Source organism: Protopterus annectens, chromosome 1.part0, assembly GCF_019279795.1.
Source record: "Protopterus annectens isolate FY-2018-M chromosome 1.part0, PAN1.0, whole genome shotgun sequence".
NCBI classification, from domain to species: Eukaryota; Metazoa; Chordata; order Ceratodontiformes; family Protopteridae; genus Protopterus; species Protopterus annectens.
The window spans coordinates 127,500,771-127,524,411 of NC_056725.1; the positions used below are offsets into that span (position 1 = coordinate 127,500,771).

A 23,641-nucleotide genomic window follows, 5' to 3' on the forward strand; every position below is an offset into this window, starting at 1 on the left:
AATATGGACAGTTCTTTGATAAGAATGTCATGCCTAACTATATCGAAGGCCTTTGAGAGTTCAAGAAAAATGGCAGAAACAAATTTGCCAGCATTTCTATAAGAGTTTACTGTATTGGAGAAGGACAATAAGGCAGTGATGGTATTATGGAAGTGTCAGAAGCCATGCTGGGTATTTGATAAGAGCCTGTGTGTGTGCAAGTAGTGACTCATTTGGACTCATTTTTCAAGGATGTTTGCTAGAGGAGATAGAATTGCTATAAGTCGGTAGTTTGTAAGCTCTGTGTAGTTACCTCTTTTATGTAGGGGGATTATGTGAGATATTTTCCATATCTCTGGGATGGTGTCTTCTGAGAAGGATCTGTTAATTTGAATGGCTATAGGGTAGGCCACTGCATCCGCAGCAATTTTTAAGAATTCCCCTGGTAATTTGTCAGCAGCCAGAGTACTTGGTTTCTTTTTTTGAGGTACTTTTCTATCCTATTTCTAGAGACTAGCTGGAATTTGAAGGAGCTATTCCTTATGGGAGTAGTGATGGGTTCAGAGGAAGGGTGTGTGTGCTGATTTTTCTGTTGGTTGGCTGAGGTCAGTATTGTTTCAGTAAAGAATTTATTAAATTGAGTGGGAATGCTGTCAGAGTTATTTACTAAGGTGTAAGAGGGGGTACCAGTTTTGCCTGGTAGTAGTTATTTGTTAATGGCTGCCCAAAATTTTTGAGGGCTATTTTGGTGCTTGATTTGAATATTGGAGTAGTAATTAATTTTGTCAAGTTTTACTAGTTTCTTAGCTTTACTCCTAAGTTCCTGATATTTTTGTTTTGCAGCTGGGGACTTAACAGTTTTCCAGTGACCCCATGCTTTATCTGTAGCTTTGAGGAGGGCTTTGGTTTCTTTAGTATGCCACGGAGTAGGGTTAGATCTGGTTCTTATTGTTCTAGGAGGGTCGTGAAGATCTAATACATTTAAGAAGGTGTTATTAAAGTAACTGCCTCATTTAATTCCAGGTATTTCAGGGGTGCCCAATTGCAATTTTTTAGTTCTACTGTGAAATCGATGGGGTTAAAGTTCTTTTTCTTTGTAATAAAATGATAGACTGTACCTTTGGGATTATAGTTGCATTGTCATAGAAGGAAGGTTTGCAGATGGTTGCTTAGACCATCAGGGAGGCAACCTGCAAGAGAGGTGTGGCTAGGTTTATTAGTTAGAATCCAGTCAAGGGAGTGATTCCCTGTTAGTTGTCTAATCAATTCTTGTTGGAGTTTGGATAGCTTGGATAAAGCCATGGAGATTAATATGATTTGTTGGGGTGGAATAGTTAAAGGACAGCCAATCTATATTAAAATCACCCAGAATGATGGTTTCATTTTGGAGAGATAAACAGGACCAATGGAGCAGATTTTCTAGAGTGGGTATATTGTTGCCGGGAGGTATATAGCATCCAATTTTGTTTATTAGTTTTTTGGAGTTGAGTTGCAGTTGGGCGAACAATATTTCTGCATTGTCAACAAAGGGATATTGTATACTTAATATATGCACTGTGAGATGGTTCTTAAATAATTTAGCAATGCCACCACATGTTGTAGCAATAACTTGTGCATTGAAGCATTGCTTTGGGCATGACATTCCACGTCAGTGAAGTGATGTGAGACTTACTTGTGGTACGTTTCTTTCTGGTGAGTCCCTGGATTGTTTGTAATTATTCATGCTGCTGTATGCTGCTTAGTCTGTTTTACCACACTGTTGCACATCATTATACTATGTGTGATGCATCATTTTTAGTGCCTGACCCCTACATTTAGGTTATGCTTGTGCTGATTTAGGTTATGTTTGTGCTGATACATCACCATACACTGCATGAGACAACATTTCTTGGGGGTATTAACTATTTTATGGCTACCTTCCCATGCTTGTTATATGTATGATGACATCCTACCAATGGCACCTTCTGCTTTGTACACCTTCTGCATGCCACACATATGTCAATGTGATCCTTTTTGGTGATGTACCTTGCAGAGAGGCTTCCTGTAGTGATGTTTCCTCTGCATACAATCAGATGTGTTCCTTGCTGAGTTGTGAACATACAGACTTACAGGTAATCCATATGCTTCTGTTGTGTATGATGCTCACTGCGTATGACTATTGGTTTGTTTCCATTGGTCATTCTCTGTGCTGCTGTTATGGGGCAACACTATGTGAACATCACTGTTTAGTCTTTGTACGTTTGTATGTGTTCCACTTGTCTTACAATGCTGTATAACTGCAATGCGATGGTTTGTTAAATACATTACATACCATTTCCTGTTATTCGTATGCCACAAACCAGTCCTACTTTTATTGTATGTCTGAGGTGTTGTGTAATATATTCATGGTCATTATTATATTTTTAACTGTGCAACTACATACATAAGCTAAAACAAATGGAGGCAGTGACAATGAAACCTTTGTTGAGAGGCAGTTATGTATGTGTGTCATATACACAATTTCTAGATTGTACATGCTACGCTGTGCTTGTGACTGTGTGGCTTTATCTTGCTGGTCTAGTATGACACGCATCACCAAAGGACACATGTGACTTATTATTTACATGATTTTCACATGTTGTCATTACTGCATACATTGCATGTAATGAGCTACTCCTTCAGTTTGTATGTGTCTGTACTCCTCCGCATTCAGGGCAGCATAATATTGTTATTATCAATACACTCTGGCTCTGTATGTGACATATATGATCATTACAGTTAGCATAATGCAAGTGCGGCACAATTGTCCTGCTTGCGTTGTTCTTGTATATACTTAGGAGGGATGACAGCTACTCAAATGTTATGTTATTCCCACTCTTCTCACATGACACTGTGAGGTCAGTCAAGTGTGTTTCATTGTATGTGTTATCCATGTGTATGTATTGCACCCATTTGTGTATTGATTGTTGCTGTCTTATGTCTGTACAACAACATGACATCTCTATGATTTGATAACTTATGTAACATTGGCTCATGCTGTCCCACTGGCACAATGGCCTTCCATATTCCATGTACTAGCAAGTATTGTGCAATTTTGTTGTAAAGAACTCTGACAGGTACATATGAGCATGTATCCTTCACATTCTGAATTGGCATTCACTGGTCCCTTAGTGAATATACAGAGCTGATGCTTTGTTTAGCAGCATTCATTACTTTCATTTTTGTCCATATCTTGCTTATGACACTAGCCAGCCCTTTAGAATATAGCTTACATTATTATATATGTGGGTTTGTATGCATGTCTGTGTATGGCATTTGTAGTGCACTTGTACTGCTTTACATGGATGTACATGTGTATGGCTGTAATAGGACTGACACACGTCCACATGGCTGCAATAGGACTGACACACAACCACCCTTGTAATATGTAGCTGGTTATATTTACTTATTCCATTTTGCAGTGCTGTACTTGTGTTAACAGGACTGTCCTTTAATCATCCTTTCACATGTACAGTGATTGTATCAATAATAGATTATGACACCTTTAATCATCCTTTCACATGTACAGTGATTGTATCAATAATAGATTATGACACCTGTTGCATTATGTTGCATGGCAGTATTATGTGTATATGATATTCAAGCCTACTTTTGAGGTTTACCCATGTCATTTGCTGTTTAACTGTTCCACATTACTGTGTTGTTTGTCATTTGTACACAGTCATGTTTATAGCCATCTCCTATACATTATGCACATGTGTAAGCTTTTGGCTATTTGCTTCAATGTAGCTTGTGAGGACTTGCGGTCCATCTTACATTGCAGACACATGCATGTGCACTATGTCTGTTTAGCTGTGGTTGTCCTGCTTTATGCTGTGCCTACTTTCTCTTGTTGGCATCTCCTCACTGATGTGGGCATATGTTGTTTATCTCCCTTCCCTGTTGTAGCTTTGGCCTACATATTTCACATATACATGGCATATGTGTGTATGTTTATCTTTCTATAATATACCATCATTGTTATGTAGATGTACTGGTACAATATGACCTTGTCCCACCATAAAGGTATCATACACATGGAAGGCACATGTACACAAGGTGGCGGTTTCAGTAGATTTATGTGTTGTGCATTACCCAGTAATGTATATGTTTCCAGCTTGTGCACAGGCTTGCATTCCTAAGCTTTCGTTAATCCTATATCATATGTATCACCAATTATTTAACATTCCATGTCAATGGAGTAGGTATGTGTGATAAACCTTCTTTCAGTTAGGCTTATGTGATGCCATTGCCTGACACATATCTATATTGTATAAATAAATAGCTATATGTGTTGCTTCTGGTAAAGCATGTACCTTTAACATATGGATCCCATTTCCCTGTGTTTGTGGTGTGTATACTTACACATTTATTACACAGTCGCATTGATCTTTTGCTGTGGTACTACAATTTGGCACTGTGCTTAGTTGTTTGTTTTCATCATGCAGGATTGGAAGTACTTGTCGGCTCCAACATTTCTTTGCCTGGATTTGATCATCCTTGCTGTTGATTGGCTTACACTTGCACTGCTGGCAGCTTAGTGGATGATGGTATTTGCTGTCCATTGTGTATTGCAATGACATAACTCTCCATTTAGTGTTCTCCAACACACATCTACCATCAGTCATACACATTCTGATATGACTTTGCAATATCTCAGTAATGATTTGAGCATTGGTACATATGAATATTTACATTACACCATGTCTAGTATGTATCCCTACTCTTTGTCATTTTACCTTCACCAGTGTTGTATGTGCACCTTACCTATCCTTTACGTGTATTTCCGATCTTTGTCTGTCATGTCTTGTGATGTTTGCTATATATTTGTAGTTGCTCTTTGGCCCACCTTCTCTTTCCATGCCCCTTTGGCTCTCCATTTGACCTTCCTATTGCATAATACCTCTTGTGTGTCCCTCTTCTTCACCTTCACCTCATATCTGCTTTTCTGTCTCCTTATTTCCTAGGGTGTGTGTGCTACTTGTGTACTCCACACATGTCCTACATCCATTGTTAGCTAGTGTTAGCCATGATGAAGTGGCTGTGAATATGCTTTGCTTTACTTAATTATTTCTTTTATTAGAAACTTTTCAGTTTACATCAGATTTGCAAACTGTGATGGGTGTATTTATATATGTCTGTGAGTTTTTCTCACTTTTCAGACATAGCAGCAGAAACACATTTGTCTTCATTTAGTACTTTACATATATTAATGAAAATTCAGTTGGGCTTGTATGTCTTCCAACATGAGCATTGATAATTTAGATATATACATATATTACTTTATGAACATGTTTTCCAGGAATGCAGAGCTGACATGATTGATTGTGGTTGCACAGACATTGCTGGTTTTGTCTGCCTTGCTGAGACATATTCTCCATATACTTGTGCGTATGTTACTTGGTTAGCCATATATCTTGCTTGGAAATCAGTGCAATCCACAAGTTTCGTGAACTTTATGAAATCCGACGCTGTGTGTGTGCATGTTTAGAATGTTATTTCATTTCTTTTGTAAAACAATGAATACTCAACGTAAAAAGCAATAGATGAAAATGAGTCAAAGTGAGATCTCATACGGCCAGTAGATGTAAAATGGTGTACTGAGCCATTTGGATTTTGTTTCTCACTTTTATCATTCCATGTCTCAAGAGTACGTATATTTCCTATATTACCTATATCTGCATCCTTGTATTCTCTATCAAATGTATGTGCAAGAAGCTATGTATGTACAGGGTTAAATGTGCTTATGTCCCTGGAAGCACATTTTATAGCAGTTTATGTTTTAACTTGCTCTAGGTGGGTCTAGGAATGAACATTAGGTGAGCCGTCTGGCTATATTTCAATGAATATGAAATTACATCCCCCAAATAGTGAGCTTTCTCTTTTTCAGTAACTTTAAGGTTTTAGTGAAGGATCAAGAAAGGAAGCTCATCCACATAATTGCTATATGCATATTATAAGGCTATATAATACAGTGATACTTTAGAAAATATTCTGATAAATAATATATATGTTTATTAAAAGGATATTAAAGTGATTACTTTGCCCAGTACAAGATGATTTACAAAAAAGAAAAAAACATTCTTACTGTTCTAAGATAGTCCCTCTCATTTCTCTCTCTCTTGTTCTGTACTTTTATACATCAGCTGTAATTAATTTATTATAACTAAAATCTGTGTACATAGGGTTCAGTTATATAAAATGTACTGCTTTATATGCAAAACATTTCCAAGCATACTTAGATACACACACGCACACATGTGCGCATACATGTGCGCGCGTATATACATAGTCATAAACAAACACATACAAACACTTGAACATTCACCAGTGTTCATACATACATACATACATATGTAAATACATACACACGTACAAACACACACACACACACACACACACACACACACACACACACACACACGCACGCACACATACGTGTAAATTCACAGACATACTCTCTCTCTCTTCTTTGTATCCCCAGTGGGAATTTCATTGGGCATTGTTTGTTGTTAATTGGTTGCTGGGTAAGGAAACTGTGATGAGGAAACTTGGCCTTTATTCAGGAATTGTGCTGCTATTAGATAAGGCAACAGTTACTAAAATGAGTAGAAAAGCAGGAAACCTGACAATCATGTTTCCTTTCTGCATTATGAAAACTTCAAGGCTGCTTTCAGAGAGACCTGAACTGTAGAGAGAGCTTAAACAAAGAGCAGCAGAGTTGGTATCCACGTTAACTTTCTGCAGCTGTCATAGTTCAATTTATGCAACTTTTCTGGAAATTATGGATTCTACAAACAAAACCTCTAGTTCATATATTCTAGGCAAAGATTTTTGGGGTAAGACTTTAAAACTGTTTATTCTTTGAATAATAAAATGCCTGGATGGATTGCTTGTGTAAGGATTAAGCACTGAATGTCAAGTCTAAAGATTTGCAGGAAGAGTGTGTGTTCTTTCTCATCTGACTTCATTTCCTTTGTTATCATTAAATTATGAGCCAAGAAACTGGTTTACCTATGTTTCTTTTTTTAATTGTTTAGAATTATGCTGCCTATTGTAATGTTACACTTAAATTAACATTTTTTTTTCCTTTGGCTACTTCTGTTTTTGATAAATGTGCAATATTAAAATCACTCAAGGTTTAAGATAACTTACAAAATGTTTAAAGTATTTTTTTAATGTATAAAATCAGTTTCCTGCTTTTCCATAGTATGACTTTGAATCTATTGATAACCTGGGATTTAATTTAATGATGGATTTATTTGTGAACTTAGGTGGGTGTAGAGCAAGAATAACATTTCTGAGTAAGAAATGATACCTTTTCATGCCCACGTAGTTCTTAGACATTAAGGTCATGGAGATATTGGTATTAGCAAAACATAATTGTATTGTAACATTTTTCCACTGGCCTTTTTGAAATAAATTATATTCTATAGTTTTAATGTTTTATGGCTGTGATTATATGCCTTGGCTCATATGAATCTTTACACAGCCCTAGATGCAGAAACAGAAAACGTATCTACTGGTATGGCTTTCACTATGTTTTTTTCCGCAATTTTTAAGAAAGTCATTGTTTTTGCTTTGTGATGCCTTTGTTTATTGATATGAAGCTGTGCAGAGAAACATAACATGTTAATAAAAAGTAAGGCAACATACTAAAGTTGTAATTTATAAGCAAGTACCAGGCTAGCTGCCCTTGTGGACAATTTTATGCCTAATCAATTTCCCTCAAAAGTGAGAAATAAGCCGTGTACTTTGCATCTGTGAGGTAAACACCTTGACCATTATGTGAACCCACAAACATTCTAGTTTACTTTCCAAAGGTGAAAATCAGACCTTGAACCTTGTGTTTATAAGGTAAACATCTTGTCCATTACGCTACTCCCCATGAGTGATAACATCAAAATAATGCACTGACAACTATGTGATAATACCAAAATAATACATGGGCAACTATGTGATAATACCAAAATAATATACGGACAACTATGTGATAATATCAAAATAATAAATGGGCAACTATGTGATAATACCAAAATAATACAAGGACAACTATAATGAACAATAACATACTATCAGAACTACTTCCTAGAAAATACATTATTCCACATTGATTTCCAAGTTATTGTTCTATAAAGGCAAACAGTTATGATATCACAAGTGGTGACTTTGAGAAGAATGTTTAGACCCTTAGTCAGCCTAGAGAATGTGGTACAGTTAGTGAAACATTTGCCTATAAAACTGAATATGGTGTTTCTCTCCTCCATTTCCTTCATCTTGTACCTAGACTGGTTCATTACAGGGCAATGCAGCAGTTTACAGAAGGACAATCATTAGTATACCTATAGGCCTTATTTCAATTGTTTAAGCATGGCATGTATTAGGCTGCTACACAAATGGAATTCATTTTTGTTGGATTTGTATGGAGGAGTTGAGTAGTTTATTTCCAAATATGATGGAGTCAAGACAGTACGAATGCATTTGATGAAGGAAAAAAGTAGTCAGATCACTTTCGTCAAAGACCCAGAATAAGAAAATACAGCTTTCGGTACAAATAACTGAATGTATGATGGTCATAATGGCTCAAAACTTTCAATATAATTTTATTATGTAGTTAAACTATATATTATATAGGGTATAGCATATTAAACATTAAAATCTAAAAATATAGAAGTTACAACTTTTGCAGAACATTCTGCTGAATAAATGATAACAGCGTTAATTAATTTGTGTAACACAATAAAACAAGTGTTTTGATTTTCTTATTCTGAGGATTATTTTATTTTTTGGGGTGGGTTAGTCCTACTAAACTAATAGCTGCTTCCTAGGGAAGAATCAATGTGATTTGTATACTACTTGGAAATTTGACCAGACACCAGTGAATTTTTCCTTCTCTTTTCAATAAGAGCTGGAGGATTTTTTACAGCAACCTGCACTACTACCAACTCAAGCAGACAGGACCTTGGTTTAGCATCTCATTAGAATGATAGCCCACTCAGGAATAGAGTGCAGCACAGACAATCACTTGAAATTAATCTAGTCATCTAAAGTAGGAAGAGAACCCACAGCTTTTAACACCAAAGTCAAGCATGCTACTGTGTGTGTGTGTGTGTGTGTGTGTGTGTGTGTGTGTGTGTGTGTGTGTGTGTGTGTGTGTGTGTGTGTGTGTGTGTGTGTGTGTGTGTGTGTGTGTGTGTGTGTGTGTGTGTGTGTGTGTGTGTGTGTGTGTGTGTGTGTGTCAAACACAGCACAGGTTCATTAGTCTTCATGTCTGCTGTCTTTAGCTTTACAACAAAGCAGACTATGTGTGCTTTCCTTTGACGTATGCATGCATGACTGCATTGGTTATAAAACATTAGAGCCTATTCTATGTGCTACAGTGCAGGAAATGCATCACAGTGAAAACGTTGGATGAGATGTTAAACATAGCCTTTTATATGTTTATGCTGGTACAAATTAAGGTACAAGTAAAATACTTGTAGAGCAAACAGCACAGAATTGCTCCAGAGTCTTTGTCACAATTGCTCTTATCTCTGCAAATTATCACCTTGGCCCAAACCTAGCAAAATGGACCAAAACATCTAGTGTCTCATGTGATTAAACAACTAGCCAACTATATGTGTACACACACGCATCGATATGCACATGCATTATAAATAAATGGGACTGAATGAACAACATTACCACTGTAATCATTGTACTGATTTATTTATATATATATATATATATATATATATATATATATATATATATATATATATATATAAAGTTATGCCTGTTTATTTTTTACACTGCATTATATTACATGACACAGTTATAATAGCAGACAAAAGAAAGATTGTCTGTAAAGGCCGGTCCTCACTGAATAGCTAGCATTTTTCAGCTGCTACTAGTATGCTTCTTCATAATGTATATTTTGATTTGCATATACGACAGAAAATTAAATGTGACACAGAAATGATTCTAAATAGGAGTGAAAAGGTATAAATTTATGTTTAGATGCAGGAAATCGACAGCAGCTACTTTTGCTATTGCCGTATTAACTGATCTGACTATAGCCATGATTCACAAAAATGCTCTACATGGCTGTGTAAAATCTGTATATGAAAGTAGCATTGTGCAGTGTAAGACATACTTGTTATACATAAATATCAGGGTCCCAATACTTCTTTTTACTCAGCCCTACTCAGCTATGCTTTGATAATCAGGAGTAATAGAATGGAGCAACAGTGGCTAATTGAATGAGATTTGCAGTACAAAGCAGAACAAAGCAACAGGAACGTAAAGGGCATACCCATGTACTTGTTGCATGTTTCGCTACTAAATTTCCATGATAATATAAGGTAGTACAAAGCTATGTGCAGTCTAATCAACTGTTTGTGCCATCATACAGAACTTAGTAGTAGTACTCACCACAAAACGCAGTATTTCTGTGAAGTGCCGTAAATGAATTCTGCCCTTCAAAAGGCCACAAACATGTGACCACTAGTATTACGGTTAAATTGAGAATGAAATAAGATATATAGGCTAGTACAAAAGTGTGTGAGGGGAGCAAGCAGAGGAAAACACAAAAGAGTTACAAATAGGACAGTGGCAGATGGGTGTGGGAATGTTGGCTACAGTTTTGTTTTCCTTTGGATAGGCTGCCATTTTGTTACATGAAGAAAGAAGGGATGAGGAGTATGGTATGCAAAGGAAGAGTGGAAATGGAAAGGGGTGTAGGAAAGTGTACAGTGGCAAACAAACACAAAACCGTACACAGGAAAAATGTAAAGTGAAAAGAGTTGGACACATACATACAGAGAGTGTACAAATGATGACAGGTAGGGCTGGACTACACAGAAAGTATGGGTCAGGACTAACTACGAAGGTGGATAAGGTTGGTTACTGGTCTCAGTGGGTATCCAGTAGGTTACCTAAACAAAGCCACGATCCACTGATAGCCTCATGTTGGCAGTGCCAGATTGTGCTACATCATTTGGTGGCCCAGTGGTTAAGTTCTGCCAGTCTAGTTAATCTGCACTTTGCTGCAGTACATCTTCTACCTGGTCAAGACATTGTCCAACATTATGCTTGACTACATCTTCAGCTGCAACTTCAACTATCTGCTGTGGTGCTAGTTAATCAACATGTGGTAAAACATATTTGTTTACTTAAGAAAGTCCTCCTTAATGAGACACCCATACCCCATTCCTCAGACCTACCTTGAGCTTAAAAAAGGAATACAGAGATGAAACTGCCTGGGCCTGTCGATCTTCCTCTTCCTCATCAGGTGGACCTGAAGAGTGGAGACACAATGGGGAAAATATCATAATCATAACATACCATTGTCTTCACCTCCTTCATGTACTGTGTAGGAGACTTGTGTTTGAAGTATTGCCAGATGTCTGTACCTCACAGGATGCTAAACAACAAATGGTGTGCCAAAATGATAACAGGTCATGTAACTATGTTGAATAATGAATTTCATGCTACAATTTATTTATTTACTTATTTATTTATTTTTTATTTCTCTTTGATTAATTGGGAAAGTCCGACTGGGCAATACCCATTTTCAGCAGAGGCCTGGGGAGAAAAGCTCCATTTGCTTACATTGCATTGTACTAAGTTCCAGTTAAACACAGAGGAGTTACATTTCTATTCACATCTATACACAAACAGTAATTATATTTATACATTCTAAGATTTTACAGAGGTGGAAGTAACTGAAGAGAAAGCTCACTTGTACAAGCAGCAGTTATATATCAAAATTGCTTTGTCATTTCAGTGAGATGTTGAGAGTTTTCTGTTTAAGGAAAGTATTTGTAGAGTATTGTACAGTGAGTACAAAGTCTTAACTTTGAGATGAACATGTGCAGGACCAGGATTGGTTAAGATGTTGTTTAAGCAGTGGTTTAAAACTATTGAATTTGTCGGAGTTTTATTTGTGTGGGGATAATATTCCAGAATTTAGTAACGTATTGAGAGTAGAGAGTCTTCTGCAACATTATTTGACTTATTTATAAGTAATAAGAATTTGTTAGTAGAAGGGAGGTCCCTTACTGGGTAGTACGGCAGTAATACATTTTGTAGTGCAGGGCATTTTTCTGGACAATGAATGAGTTTGTGTGCTGTAGTTAGTTGTGAATATGTTAGGTAGTTGTGCAGTTCAGACCAGTTTAATTGCTTTAAGCTATGACAATGGTGGGTCTTATGTTGGAGATTGGTGGCAAATTTAGCTATTTTATTGTAGCAAGAGGTAAGTTTCTTTCTTTCTTTCTTTGAGTATTGTTTAAGTTTGTTAGAATAGGAGCATCATATAAGAGAGTTGGCAATAAGAAGGTGGTAGCTAGAAGTTTTTCTTGCAGTATCTGTAATGATTCTATAAAGGGAGCCTAGTTTCTGGTGTGTAGATTTAATTTACAATCATTTGCTGATCAGTTGCAAGAGCCTTAGATATCTGAGGATGTGATAAGGTTGACATGAGCATGATGCTCATTATAGATCTGTTGTCGGAAATAAGACTTATGCCATTCATAGTCTTTCTTGATTTCATTTGCTACAATGTCCACAAAAAAGTATAAATTTGAGTTTAGCTTGGCATTACCATTTCAGTTGTTGTTATCCCCTTGAGTCATGCAATAATGTGACTACCATCAGGGGCATTGTGGATTAGTTGACATGTTTCCTTGGTCTGTGGTCACATGTAACATAATGATTTGTTGTGCTTCACCTGTTTACCTGTATGTCATAGTGATCTCAGTGTCAGTTAGTTTGTTCTTTGGGGTGGGATGTTGACTGTACCACACAATATCAGCAGACAATTTTATTATCTATTGTCAAAGTATTGTTCAGTAATTTAGCACAATGTATTAGGCCTGGATACTGTGAATATGCTTTTACTGGAGGCTTAGATATGTGAGAGGTCCGTTCTTAATACTTCTACATGCATTCTTAATAATACAAATTCTAGTTTTCATCATATGTAAAACCATATTCAGAAAGTTGACAGGATGAGGCAGACACAGACTGGATATTTTCAGTGATGCTGAAAACAAAACTTTTGGTGTAGGAACTGAAGGAACATGGTCATTTGACCTTTAGATCATAAGAAGAGGGGATACTGTATATATATATATATATATATATATATATATATATATATATATATATATATATATATAATGCCTTACTAAACATACATGTTTGTGTAACTGACTAACACCAAAAAACAAGATTCATTTAAATCGGGTGAAAAAAGACCACCAAGTTTAATAATCCATATATTTTCTTTGTTCAAAATATTATGCCAGTCACTTTTATTATTCCTTTTTCGCATAATTCTATCAATGATAGTAAATTTAAAACATGCTGTTGGATGTTGTACTGAGTGCTTATACAAGGCATTAGAAATATTTTTATTCCTCATATATTCTGAAATACATAATTTGAATGGACGAGAGGTTTGGCCGACATAAAAGGCCGAACAAGTACAGGTTGCAAGATATATAATCCAATTCAGACTACAATTAGTCCATATGTTAATATGAAATATCTTAGGTATGTTCCTGCTGGTAAATTCCTTAGTTTTACTGATATACTTACAAAAAGCACAATGACCACAAGGGGATTAATGAGAGAGTGTCCTACCATCTAAAGTGCCTTGTTTGGGTCCACCTGTTCTAGGACCATATTTATATTGGTTCAACATACCCCCTATTTTAATGCCCCTCCAAAAAGCTAAATGACACCTGTCCCCCAACAGATTTGAAAGATGTTTGTCTGCCAAAAGAATATTCCAATGTTTGTTTATCAAACTAATACATTTATTCATATTGCAAGCATATGTAGTGACAAATCTAATAACCTCATTGTCATTTTGGATGACAACTCTCCAAATGAGCCAACAATCGTCAAGCTCCGTCCAAATATCCATCTCATCCCAAAATATATTATGATTATGATCATAAATGATACGTTGTTCCAAATAGCCCATAAATAAATCGTCATAAATGGGGGCCGTACCGCTCAATTGTAAATGGCATTTTTCATCAAAATAGAACCCATTCTTTGTTAGCACATGTTCATCTGGGCTATATAAAGGAATATGATCCAACCAATACTGTAATGCAGTTAGACCAGCCCAGTGGGCAATACTTGTATATAGTGATTTGACGTCAAGCGTGCAGACTCCGTTTACCTTTGTGAATTTGTCAAATATCTCAATCAAAACAAGTGGGGCATAGAATTTACAGTTCATTTTCATAGTACAAATATCTCTTTTGCTGATATTGAAATAACTCGGTTGGAGGATGGTACTCTGTCTACTGATGTACATAGGAAGGAAATTAGCTCCAATAATTTATTAGTAACTTCTAGTTGTTATCCAAAACATATAACATGGAACATTCCAAAATCTCAATTTTTCAGAATACGTTGGATCTGTTCAAATGAGACTAATTTTGAAAATCAGAGACTTGATCTCATTGATAGATTTTGTAATAGACGATACAACCGGAACCAAGTTACTGAGGCTAGTATAATAGCATGTTCTCAAGATTGGAACAAATTATTACGTTATCATCAGCACAACACTAGTAATTATGTTACTAGATTTGTCACTGCATATGCTTGTAATATGAACAAATTTATTAGTTTGATAAACAAACGGAATATTCTTTTGGCAGATGAACATCTTTCAAATCTGTTGGGGGACATGTGTCATTTTGCTTTTGGGGGGGCACTACAATAGGGGGTATGTTGAACCAATATAAATATGGTCCTAGAACAGTTGGACCCAAACAAGGCACTTTAGATGGTAGGACACTCTCTGGTTGTTCCCCTTGTGGTCATTGCACTTTTTGTAAGTATATCAATAAAACTAAGGAATTTTCCAGCAGGAACACTCCTAAGATTTTTCATATTAATATATGGGCTAATTGCAGTTTGGATTGGATTATATATCTTGCAATATGCACTTGTTTAGCCTTTTATGTTGTGCAAAACTCTCGTGTATTTCAGAACATATGAGTGCTATTAGGAATAAAAATATTTCAAATGCCTTGTATAAGCACTCAGTACAACATCCAACAGCATGTTTTAAATTTACTATCATCGACAGAATTATGGGAAATAGGAATAATAAAAGTGGTTGGCATAACATTTCGAACAAGAAGGAAAATATATGGATTATTAAACTTGGTGGTCTTTTTTCACCCGGTTTAAATGAAGATATATAGAAAGTATTTTTTAGAGATTTATTTTCTATACATAATACACGGTCCAATTTTTTTTGGCCACTATTAATGAAATTATTCTACTAGTTCAATGTGTTCGATGTACTTTTCGGAATACTAACATATAACCAAATTTGTTGGCTTTTGCCTGATATATAATTAATATAACATTAAATGTATTTTTCTATATTGCTCATATAAGGTCAGTTACACAAACATGTATGTTTAGTAAGGCATTTTATATATATATATATATATATATACATGCAGTGTCCCCTCTTCTTATGATCTAAAGGTCAAATGACCATGTTCCTTCAGTTCCTACACCAAAAGTTTTGTTTTCAGCATCACTGAAAATATCCAGTCTGTGTCTGCCTCATCCTGTCGGCGTTTGCCTGATATATAATTAATATGACATTAAATGCATTTTTCTATATTGGTCATATAAGGTGAAAAATCTTGTTTTCTGGTGTTAGTTACACAAATATGTATTTTTAATAAAGCATTATATTTATTTGTGTGTGTGAATTTTCAGATCTTTGCAAGTCATAAACTGTTGTTTACTACAGACATTTTATATCTCTATGCATAATATCTCTTTAAATACCCTTTCTTAAGACCTAATTCCTGCTCTATCTGTGTCTTTTTAGATCAAGGTCTATCCCTGGTAAAAACATATCTTATCCTAATAGGTATTTTAAATTATCTCTAGTTAGTTAAATTCTTCTGCATATAATTCTATAGCATCCTACCTAAGGCAGGCAGCAAGTATTGTTTAAACTGTGAGCATTGCTGAACTGTTGAAACTTGAAGTATGCATTTGTTTAACAATTACTTTCTAGTTACTAATGAAGTCTTGTACATAAAGTCTAAAATATCTTATCTATTGCTTGTAACATGTTTTTTGTATAAACTGTGAAGATTCCTGAACTGTTTAAAATTTGTAGTATTTAACTGTATAACAACTAGTACCTGTAGGTTAGTAGTCTAGTAATCTCTTGGAGCTTATCTCCCCGGGACTGTACTGAAAATGGACATAAATCCAGTTAGACTATCCCGGTCAACAAATGTAAACTAACTAACTAACTAAATAAATAAAATAAATAAATTCTGTGGTTTGAATCATTCTTAAATTATTCGTTATCTGAATGATGTGATTGGTGACTTGAACATTTAAATGCTTGTCTCATTTTTATAATGTAATCACACTGAAGAAGGCGTTTAGCCGAAACCAGTATGTTTATTCTCTCATTTGTTGTGCTGGCCATTTTGTGTTTTTTTTATTTTTTGGGGGGGCTGTTGCGCTCGCCCACTTGCGGAATTTATGTGTTTGATAGAATGTTGTTCATGCCATGGGAGTCCTTAATTCCTGTCCTCTCTGCAGGAGAGTAACACCAGATGATGGGCATGAAATTGGGCTCCCTATCCATATCATAGCAGGGGATTATTGATGACACCATCTGTCTTTGCAGCTATTCCCCCACCAGCATCCAGTCCCAGTAACATGTGCCCCATGCCCATTTCTTATTGCCAGTTTTGTGTTACTCTATTCTCTGACTCCTGTGTATCTGCTGACCTATGCTCATAGCCTGGTAAGTACACTGTATGCTTCATGACCACTGTTTAACCCCATCCATGTCATGACGTTGAAGTTGTTAATCAGACATTGCCATCTTTTCAGCACCTGTTACTACTTAGGCATATTTGCTGTCTGTACATCATCCTTTTACTAATGACCATCCTTTGTCTCACCTAGTGCTGCCGCTGCTGCTTCTAGTAGATGAATGGTTTAATGCAGCCACACAGTGGGATGTCAATATTGCCTCAAGAATATCTTATTGTGCTGCAGGTCACAAGAAAAATATCACGCTAGCTTATGTGACAGAGTACTGTAAGAAACCCCTAGATACATATAGGCATTGAAACTTAGTTTTCAGTAGCCCAAAACATAATCTAGAATTTTCCATATCTGGGGGTGAACTGTGCTGAAATTCATCTCAGTAACTTTTTCAATATTCATATAAGGGACATGAGCTAAGGTACTAAGAGGCAACCAGCATCACCAATGAAACTCAACACAACAAAAACCTTTGGGACGGACACTGGCTACATGTACAATATGTGCATGTATTAACATGCATCCTACATACTGCAGAAGTACTTAATAATAAGATGACCATCTGAGAATGACCACATTGGAAATGGACAAACAAGGTCATTGTATGCCAAATGTGAGAATTACAGGAACTTGCAGGGTGCCAGATGCATTCACTGGAATTGGTCCCCTGTTTTTAGCAGACTATCTGGCAGTTGAAAGAATCATACCTCTCAACTGTACAGATTTTCACAGAATGTCCAAATTTTGGTCTCATATTTTTGGCCTGTTTTTTATAACATTGTGGTTTTCTGGCAAATTAGTGTCAAATCATTAAAGACTGAAGTTAGAAAATAATGACAGGGATTTAAGTTTTGGACATCATAGCCTTCAGAAAATTCATGCTAATGCCAAACCTGTTACTCTATCAACTTTCTGAGTTTGCAAGCGCAATATTTAAAAACTGTCCCTATTTTTTGGCCTCTGTCCCAATTTTATTAATGGCTTTGTCCAGATTTCTTGCTCTAAGAGGTTGAAAAGTATGGAGGGAATGGCAGCCTTTCCTACTGATATATTCCTTTAGGCCAGGAAGAGCCTTTAAAGCCACGTGCATGCAGTTTATGGCACCCAGTATCTCAAGGAAGTAGACAGTGTTATAAAAAACATACATGGTGTTGGCTCTCTCCTCTTGAGTCTTGGGTAACCATATGTACTTATTAACATGTAGCAGCATAACATCAATAATTGTATTTAGTCCCTGTGAGAAAGCAATATGGGAAATGGTCAGTGTGTCTCCAGCTGGTTTTTGAAAGTCCACTGTAGATTAAAGGGTAACAGCTACACATACCATGGCAACCATGGGTATAAGAAGACCACACAATCTGTGAGTTTCAGCATGTGGGCAAAATGTGTCATCCAAAGAATTTAGGAGAAAAGTGACAGTTATGCTATTGGACTTTTTTCAGTAAACATTTAGCCTGCTAAGGAGTACATTGTTGTAATTTCACTTTGATTTGCATATTTTTTTTTGCTTAAAAATATGATATTTGTTAATATATTTGAGGATCTCTTGGCAATTGGGTGGAAATTGCTGGCTGTAGATGGTGATGAAAATTAATGCATAGGTCATAGAAATGCATACTTTACACTGTCTGGTGATATGCTAGTACTGTGTATGAGGTCATAGATAAAGGTTATGATTTACAAAGAATAGACTACCAGTCTTAAGGAACCTAGAAAGTCATAGATGGAAACTGGGGTTGTAATTATACTCTGCGTGTTCAATTGAAGTCTGCACTGTCTATAGCTGGTGGCTTTAATACAGAATGGGTTGTGAGATTGGGCAAACTTTTAAGAGGGGGATGATGATTGGGGGGGGGGGTGATATGGCATCTTTTATTTCATCTAGTAATATGTTATCAAAGGATGAACCTGAGGAAGATTGTAGAAGATTTTACTAACTGCTATAGATTTTATTCTCTTTTGTTTTCTTTTTGTTTAGTTTATTTTGTATTGTAACTGGATCCTATGTAATGTGGCAGATGGGATAAGTTGGATTGTCACTCCCAAGGCTCTTTTATAACCTATGGTATGCAATAGAGGTCATGTTTCAAGTCAGCCAAATGTATGTTTTTATCGTTTGTGCAATTTGTATTTATATATAATAACCTATACAACTAGCAAATTGTAGCCATCCTGTTACCTAGAGAAGAATACAAATTTGACTTTATTTACAACAGTTATTGTACTGTATTAACAAAACAGGATTTTTGCATATATTTGTGAACATGATAAGGGCATCCTATACAAATTGTTTGAATGATGAATAAAGATTTGGCTGCCAAAATTTGGAAGTGCAGTGTACTCAGAATGAATGAATGATTGACAGAATTATAACATGTAGTAGTGAAAGATGCAGGCAGGCAAGACCACTGCATCGAAACAGAAATGCAACAAGAACAATGTCTGTGCTGCATTTGATAAGGATATGGAATAAGCAGCAAAATATAGTGAGGATCCTTTTGTTCACACCCAGTCTCTACAAAAATATATATACCTCATCAAGATGGTGACATGTTTCTCTTCTGGATGCAGCTTAGGTGCCAAACCTTGTACTCCCCATGGTAAATTATGAGGTATCTGATGTCCCAACTCTGGGTCAATAATCAAGGAGCCTGAATCCTGACCACTGACACTGGAGAGGACATTCACTTGGAACAAAAATGGATACACACACCCAGTAATTCCAGAAGCAGCATTCTGCATCATGCACAATTTTCCTTAACAGCACACAGGGAACACACCCAGTCAGTGGTCTAGATTTGATAATCTGTCTCCCTCCCAAATAGGACTCCCACCTGGCACAGCTGTAGGGTTGAGTCCTCAGCTGAGTGTCCAAGCGAAGTCCTCCAGCACTGTCTCTGTGAAACCAGTGCTTTGTGTCCCTGCTCCAAGTACCTGACACAAACACACTTAGAGATTTGATTTTCACACACACACACACACACACACACACACACACACACACACACACACACACACACACACACACACACACACACACACACACACACACACACACACACACACACACACACACACACACACACAAACACACACCTGGTAAAGGCTGGCACAGATTTACTAGCTGTACCCCCTCTGCCAGACTTTAAGGTAGTTACACTGCTATCAGTCACCCTAAAGCCAGCTACTCTAAGACTCTTCCGCAGGTACCCAATTATACTGAGCGAAATTAGTATTAATACAAATGGTCATGTTGACCAAATAGCCAGGCTTTCAGGAGCGGCCCGAGTTGTCACCAAATATATATATATATATATATATATATATATATATATATATATATATATATATATATAATATTCTCAGAGATTAAAATATTCTGTAAAAGACCAGCTACAATGAAAAGTTTAAATATATTTAATAACAACTAATAAAATAACATAAAACTACTAAATATCTATTTACAATAAATACCAGAGTTTCAAGTCATAGGAAATATTAAAAATAACACAGATGGACAGGTTCGCACAGTTACAGACAAATAATTAATCTCACTATATTTTCCTGACTGATCTAAGGAATTATTATTCCCTGTTGACTTACTAGAGCAAGGCAAGATGAAGTAGGTGAGAAATCCTTCTTTGTCAGATTACAAAAACAGAGTGATCTGAGAATTCAGTCTCGCATAGTATTAAACATTATTTTTAGTGGTGGATTACAGAATGACATCACATACATCTAATCATCTGACTTCTGATTTCCATGCTTCCCCTGTGGCTAGAAACTGTCAGGATTTATCACATATGTGTCAATAATATACAAACAGAGAGCCTTGCTAAGATCTGCTGCAGCTCCTGGAAGTCATAGTAGAATTTCTAACCTTCACCCTTCCAGAGTAGCAATTAGTTCACTGCAATGACGATGCATGAAGCTTTATGGTGCAAATGTTTTGACTCTGGCTGCAGTGTGAGAACTGTAACATACAATCTTTATGGCCTAAATTAAGTAATTTAATTTCTTTCCAGTTTTAAAACTCAGGTGGATTGAGACTAACCACTTCTCTTCTGTCACAATATGTACATTTCAACAGTTACAATAATACATGTACATTTCTTCCTCTGTTCAGCAGGACACATTGTTGATACACTTTTTCAACACAAGCATCTGTACAAATCAGTTTGATATACAAATAACATATAATTCTTTACTAAATTCCAGCTAGCTGTGCTGGTGGTTCCCTTTTATAATCTCGAAATACTGAAATCTTGAATTTCAGTATCCCAAGACCATAAAGGGGAATTTTTAGAATAGAGAAAGTGCATAATCACGAATTCAAATCTCTCAAATTCGCTGTTATGGCTTTACGCTTTTTTAGGTGTGGTGTTTTGTGTGGATGGTGTACGATGTTGTGTGTGGATTTGGGTGCAATTTAAGGTAAGTGAGTGTTTTGTAAGGGTTTTGTGTGGGAGTTTGAATGTATGTGAGTGTGTTTGTAAGCTGTACATGTAGGTTAGGGTGGGCAGGTAAGTGTGTAAGTGGATGTGCTGCTATTTATATATGTGTGATGTGTGATGTGTGTGTGTGTGTGTGTGTGTGTGTGTGTGTGTGTGTGTGCGCGTGCGTGTGTGTGTGTGTGTGTGTGTGTGTGTGTGTGTGTGTGTGTGTGTGTGTGTGTGTGTGTTTGCTATCTTTTCCTGTTTGTGTGATCTCAGAGTTAGTATATATAAGTAGGGGGTGTGGGGGTGCAGCCCCCCACATGGGGGGGTGCAGGGGGGCTTGGCCCCTACTTATATGTAGTGTAGGTGTTTTGTTTGTGTTGTTGTGTTTAATATTTTTTTGTTTGATTTTTTTGTAGTGTGGGTAGGATAGTGTATGTGTTGTGTGGTGTATGGTGTGTTTATGTTCGATATTTTGTATTTCGCAGTTTTGTGTTTCGGGATTTTGAACGTTCGCCTTTATTCCAGATTTCAGTATTTCGAGATTCTAAAGGGAAACCGTGCTGGTATGTGTCACTCATCCATTGCCCTACTTCTCTTGGCATAGCTGGCAATACCTCACATCGTCACAAGGTATTTTATTCCCTTTGTAGCTAGAATTGCCCTTTCTGGACTGAAATAATTCCATTCTAGTCTGTTGTGTAACATTCAGCTCACTTTATGGAACTCCATTCAAAGTGTAAAGTTTCTCCGTTTATTGCTATATTTTGTACAATTAGGTTGGATTCTCAATGAGAGAAGGATGCATAGCAATACTGAAGCTACATACAGCCTAGATCCTTGGGACAACTCTATTCTGTACATGTGCCAGTTAGAGATCTTGTCCCATTGTCTGCTATGAAGAAGTTTGGATTTATGCAATAACTCCCTAGTAAGTAGAACATTCAGAAGACACTACTCATTTTCCACCCTGATTGGCTTTTTGTCAGTCTAAGTGTATTCCATACCATGATTCCCTGGATTTGTAGGAAGGCATCGGTCTGCAGTGATAAGCTATGTAGTAAAGTAATACATTTTAGCATTATTTTTTACCCATTTGATAACCGCACATCTTTGTGCTTTCAATACCATTTAGCTGGTGGTATGCATTCATATAATTTCCTTGCTCACATTTATAGTAATTGCACTTCTATCATTTTAAATAAATACATTTTGCATTGGTAATACTAGTTTAATGTACTCTTGCAATATTCACGCTGGTTCACTGCACTGACACAGCTAGAAATGAGCTATAGTGTGGTGTTTATTTTTTTGGTAAATGTATGAAATAAATGTGCTGATGTGTGCAGCACTACAAAATAAATACATGGTCTCATGAGCAATTGTGACTATTCCTATTAATTAGATTGGCTAGAAAAAATCCATATATCAATTTTTTTCAATTTTTTAACAGGATTCATTAACCATTAGGCCAATTAGAGAGACAAGGACATTCAAGAAAAGGTGCGTAATGGTCTAAAGCATGGAAGATGAGAAGCATTTGGATAAAAAGGATCTTACACAATTAAGTCAGTATGAAGTCCATGGAAAAAATTCTCAGCTGTCCCTGATTTTGCCTCAATATTTTCGCCCTGTTCCCTTGTAAAATTGTTGATTTTTTCTGGTTCATCACAAAGAACTACAGTCAATCAGTAATGACAGAATTTGAATTTCAGACTTCTCATTCTTCAGGAAAAGGATGTTGATGCAAAACATGTTATTCAGTTAACTTTCTATGTGAATCAGAGTAATACATTTTCCCCGATTTTGGGTATTTGTCTCTCATTATGTTTGCTTTTATTCCCCATTCTTCAGGAGAAAAACATGATACATAATTTGCTGTTTTTACACATAAGTTACTAATAGGTTCATAGGTTCATACTAGGCTATCTGCCCTAGGGCATTTATAAGCCTAGCCAGAGTGTGTTTGGTTTTCGCCACCCATTTTAAATTAATTTTGCTATGCCCTTTTTCGAGGTTAGTATACTGTGCCTCTGTATAACAGTGACACAGAAGTGATACCCGGGGTAAACCTATGAGCTCCCATCCACTCATCAAGATTCCTTTTGAAGAGAGTCAATGAGGGACTCTGCCTAACCTGGACTGGGATTTTATTCCAGAGTGAAGGGAGCCTCTGGGTTATGAATCTGTCCCTCCAGCATGTCCTATTTATTTCAGTGCTGAGGTTCAAGTCTCTCAAGCATGTAGCTCGATGGGATTTGGATTTTCTGAGGTGCAGCATGTCCATTAATTCCGGGTTGGACATGGCTTTATACGTCAGGCACAGATCACCTCTGAGCAGGCGGTATGCCACTGAGTAGAGCTGGAGTTTCTTT

General features: G+C 36.5%; 1 protein-coding gene across 1 annotated transcript in view; it reads left to right on the forward strand.

Moving 5' to 3' along the window:
- The first annotated feature begins 6,666 nt into the window (after positions 1–6,666).
- MYCT1 (MYC target 1) overlaps positions 6,667–23,641 on the forward strand; it is a 432,333-nt gene continuing 415,358 nt past the window's right edge. Inside the window, exon 1 of the mRNA XM_044089313.1 lies at positions 6,667–6,836. Coding sequence (XP_043945248.1) covers positions 6,782–6,836 — 55 coding nt within the window. The 5' untranslated portion in view covers positions 6,667–6,781. The remainder of the gene's footprint in view (positions 6,837–23,641) is intronic.